Below are 5,045 nucleotides of genomic sequence, written 5' to 3'. Positions count from 1 at the left end.
TTTCTTTCGGAGAATTCCAGAGCTAGTCGATGTATCACGATTGCTGAATGCCTTCGATATCAACATTAAGCTTATGTAATTGAATGCAAGAAGTCGGAGAAACAATTCACAGAATCACTAAGAGACATATCTAAAAAAAGTAGAAGATTTGGGAAATCGTTGCATAAAACAGATTAAAGAGGCTAAACTTGCATTTATGACTAAGGCAAATGCTTTGAAGAATGAAGAGGTTAAACGACTTAACGACAAGCATGCTGCTAATACAAAAATTAAGGACGAAATCAATGAAATATTGTCAATTTTCTCTGCTATATCAAGACAAGGTACATTCCAGCAAAAGTATATATTTTCAAAAAAGTTTGAAGAGAAATACAGAGCGATCGGATCCGACATTAACGAACAACGATCAATGCACGTTTAAAAAAGTGACATTGTCTTATCCAAAAGAGCTATCGCCGTTCAATGAAATGGGAAACGATTTCCCAAAAAGTGAAATTGGAACAAACAGGTATCATTTCAACATTTTTCCTTTCAGTAAATAAGTACTAAATTAAACAAACTGATGGCAACGCATTGAAAAAGAGTTAGTATCTGCTATTCAACATAGACATATATTTTTTTAAACGGAGTTGCACACACAAAATGTATGTTTATTTTCTTGATATTAGTTAAGGAAAACAAATCTCAGATTTTATTTGAAACTCATTAACAAATTAAGTATAGCAATTAAACAATGTATTTTGTTTTACTGTGGTAATTGTTTATCTTGATAAGTTTGACCGTGGCGACAACTTTGCTATTGAAACCTATGGCGTTGCAGCAAGGCCTATCCATCTTGCTTGCTCTAACATAGATGAACTGTTTGCAATTAATTACTTCAATAAATTAATATAATATACATAATATAAGGCTAGATACATTAAACATGATTCGTCATTATAAGTCTTTGCAATTGCATATTTTACTTTGAGAACACATTTGGGAAATAAAGGTAAACCAAATACTTAGCTTTAAAGTAAGTCTTTAATAACATTTCAAAAAGTTAAAATCATTCAAAGGTTTCGAATCAAATATGACATGTTTTCAATGTGTAATATTATCTGCACTTTATGTTAACAATAGTGTATACTATAACACAGCAATAAGACAAGAAGAAAATATCGAATAAGGTTTAGTTGAATACGAGAAATTGTCTAATCTAGTGTGTTTACCTTGTGCATATAAGAAAACGGTTTCATTATTAAAACAAAATTTAGATTATAATCTTTTGGTGCATAATAAATATCCCATTTAAAAATAATTATCGAGGTGTCCATTATAATCAAGCTAAACGAAACAGAAAATACTTCAACAGATTTTAGGGATGTTTAAAGTAATTATCAGACTGCGTACCTTTAAATTTGGCAAATTGTTTAAAATTCTTTCTCTTGGAATTATTCATTGCTTAGCAGGCAATAAAAAGTTCAATCTTTATTGGCAATCCTTTGGTCAAGTCAAGTACATATATTCAAAAGAAATATGACAGATACATGGAGTCATACAATATAGCGTATGTAAAGATGAACAAATATGCATACTACCAAATAACATGTTCGACTATTCATTTCAGTTCTCTGTGTAAACATGCAAGTTTACAGTAGCAAGACGATAAACTTTCTCGCATCTAAGATTTAAAGCTTCTAGCAAAAAGTTTATCATTTTGTTGAGCTTTAGCATGTGTATTACTTATGGTGAGCCTATATGTACTTTTACTATATACTACACGCGGTTAGTTATAAGATGAACAACATAGCAACACGTGATATTCTGATTTACATACATCTTGGTTCCACAGTTTTCCCTTGCATTCGTCTCACTATAAGCTTTTATATCTACCATATTCTATTTCAATGCAAAGAAAGTATAATCGCAATAACCTCATTTGGATTCTGGAATGGACATTACATATACTTTTTTGTTAAAGGGTTATGATTAAATTTTATAATTTGATTAATTTATTTTTATTTTTTTATATATATTAATGTATATTTAACTGTATTTATTTCGGTGTCTTCTTATTAGTTGAGCACACTCGCGGAAAGTTCGATATAGTAGTCAAAATTGTCGATTAAATGTGCGTGAACCCGTGTCTCTACCTCAAAAGGTCAAGGTCACACTTAGATGTAAAACGTCACAGTGGTCATTAAACAGCTTGTCTGGACTATACATTCATCATTCACCATGCACTTTGAAATATTTATTACACTTTTTCATTATACGGAAATAGCGGTTAACGTTAACCGACCGTCTCCCTACCTCTTTGTTCAAGTTATACTTAAAGGTTAAAGGTTAACAATGGCTCCACAACATGTTGTCAAGACTAACTTCTTCATTCATAATGCAATCTTAAAATATTTAACAACACATATTTACTATGTGGAAACGGCAGCTTCCAAGCTCCAAGTTTAATGTCACAAAAAGAGGGCGACGATCAAATCTGTACATTACTCAACATTTCAATGCTGCAACCTCGTCATTAATCTTGTAATTAACGAAGCAACTAAACATCAATGTCCATCATGTGTATTTAGCTCGTCGTCTAAACGACTTCTAGTTCAATGGTCATTGACACGTACAAGTAATTTTGGGATAAAAAAAGCTTTCTGGGCTGTTACTTCATCATTTATCATGCAATTGTTTTAATACTTATTTACCAGAAGTGTGTCATTCGTTAGTCCAGTGGCCATCCATTAATGAAAGGCCACCATCAAGGTCACACTAATATTTAAGTTGAGACATGTGCAAGGTTCATACCGATAAATAGTTTTTATATGTGTCTAGCTAAAAGTTATTATAGCTTTACAATTTTATAAAAAAAAACGTAACAGAGAGTGGGTTATATCTAGATTGTTTTAAGGGACTTTTATTAGGCAAAAAATAGTACACATTAAAGTGGGCCTCAACGAAGATGAGTTTTATGATCAATTTAATAGAGAATATTGTTCTACAAATTGAGAAGTATGTTGTGCTTTTTAATGACGGAGAATGCCCTAATTGAAAGACATAAAACTAAACTGTTTGTGCGTTTTTCTTAAAAACAACATTTGTTACCTTTTTGAGTTTTTCTGTTGCAAACATCGTGCACGTTTTTTGTCAGTTTTATTTCCTAATGCCCATGTGCCAACCTTGCACACGAAAAACGTTTAACCTGTACGCTGTAGGTAAAACTTGAAAGTATGTTCAGCTCTTCTGAACATGATTTCGTGGTAGGCTGTTGGGATACCGTGATATCCGTCGTCTGTCCGTATGTGTGTGTTGAGGTGTAGTAGTAGTAGTAGTAGTTGAAGTAGTAGTACTTGTAGTAGAAGTAGAAGTAGTAGTAGTAGTAGTAGTAGTAGAAGTAGTAGTAGTAGTAGTAGAAGTAGCAGAAGCAGCAGCAGTAGGAGTAATATTTTCCCACAAAAAAATGTTTAACATTATTAAATTAAATTTAAATTATTTTGACGTTTCCCTGTTGTAAATTGTTTTCAAGACACACTTATTTTTAATCCAATTTATTGTGCTCTGAATTTACAGTCTGCTACACTGACAGTTGTTATTTGGATATCATTATTGCTATATTCAAGCTAGACTTTGCAGTGAAAACCCTCAAGCCGCAAATCTGAACTTAAAGAAGAATATATCAAACATTAAACAATTCTTAAAACAGTCTGTTTGAGGATGGAAATTTGCATCAGTTATGAAAGTGGTTTTGACAAAATTAGTAAAGGTGTTTATAAATGCTCTTGGCCCATGTTCACTATGTTCAAGATGCTTGTAAGGAAAATGCAGCTACGTTTATAAAACAGGAAGGTCAATTAGTTTCCTATCAAATGGACTGCCCCCGAGACTGAATTTAATCGCAAGTTCTGTATCAAGTCAGATATCTTGTCATATGGTATTTTACTGTATGGGCTAATCACCTTTGGCCGTGTACCATATCCAGGCAAGTCAATCAAACATTTCTTTTAGTTTATATTTATTATCTCCCGCCAAAGACGGAGGGATATAGAATTGGCGTTGTCTGTCGGTCCGACTGTCACAAAATTAATTTATTGGCGGGGGATATCAATTCAATGAATTTGCTTGTTAATTTTAGCTTGATTGAATGGAAAGTCCATAACTTACGATTATTGTGTCAGTTTCCTTTACTCTTAATCTTTTGTTAGCCTTATAAGCAAATGCTTACCTATTATGCACTGCAAATATGTATTTTGTCAAATTTATCATAAACCACAAAACGGATGAAAAGGGAACTTTCTATTTAAGTTTTAATTTGAAATTGTCAATTATGAGGATGTTAAAAAAATCAAACAGCTTCAATGAGATTAGTTCCTTTCTTATGTTACACATCAGCATTTTAGACATTTAAGCATAGTTATGGTACATACTTGTGGTGACTCCATTTTTATATTGGAAAACTTGCCTAGTGCATAAATTATTTAGCCAATGCCATGTGTTTTACTCAGCCCATGCATTACCGTGATGTTTCATGTTAAATGGTAACTCTACCTATCGTCCCCAGGTATGAACGGTCACGAGGTTCTAAACCAGGTCGAGAAGGGATTCCGCATGCCCCGCCCTACAGGTGGCCCTGTTGCCTGTCCTGACCCCATTACGAGCAAATGCTCAAGTGCTGGAACTTATTGCCCGAGGCCAGACCCACCTTCGCTTACTTTCAGGACTTCTTCAACAACTACATGGTGTCAACTGAAGGGAAATATAAACCTTTGGATTAGGAAAGAGAGTTATTAGCTGATCAACTATGAACTGTACAGTATAATCTTATGGGCTTGTGAAGGACACATTTATTACTTAAGCATGCTTAATTAAAGAAGGGGACCATTTGTGTTTTCCTTATTTTACCTAAAGACTTACATTCAACACTTTCGCCTTCCTTCCAGGGCGAAAAGTGTCTTTATGCACATGCAATAAACCCCCTTTTCACAGAGCATGGCTAATATGTTTCTGACTGAAGCCGAATTAAATATAATTTGTTCATGCACATGGAATTGACCTGTAAGACA

At 33.4% G+C, this 5,045-nt stretch overlaps 1 protein-coding gene across 1 annotated transcript in view; it reads left to right on the top strand.

Moving 5' to 3' along the window:
* LOC127852724 (uncharacterized) overlaps window positions 1-4,757 on the top strand; it is a 137,872-nt gene extending 133,115 nt beyond the window's left edge. Inside the window, 3 exon segments of the mRNA XM_052386677.1 lie at window positions 3,841-3,964; window positions 4,544-4,627; window positions 4,630-4,757. Of these exon segments, the coding sequence (XP_052242637.1) occupies window positions 3,841-3,964; window positions 4,544-4,627; window positions 4,630-4,757 (336 nt within the window).
* The last annotated feature ends 288 nt before the right edge of the window (window positions 4,758-5,045 follow it).

Source organism: Dreissena polymorpha, chromosome 12, assembly GCF_020536995.1.
Source record: "Dreissena polymorpha isolate Duluth1 chromosome 12, UMN_Dpol_1.0, whole genome shotgun sequence".
Lineage (NCBI taxonomy): Eukaryota > Metazoa > Mollusca > Bivalvia > Myida > Dreissenidae > Dreissena > Dreissena polymorpha.
This window is presented reverse-complemented; position numbering and strand designations above follow the sequence as displayed.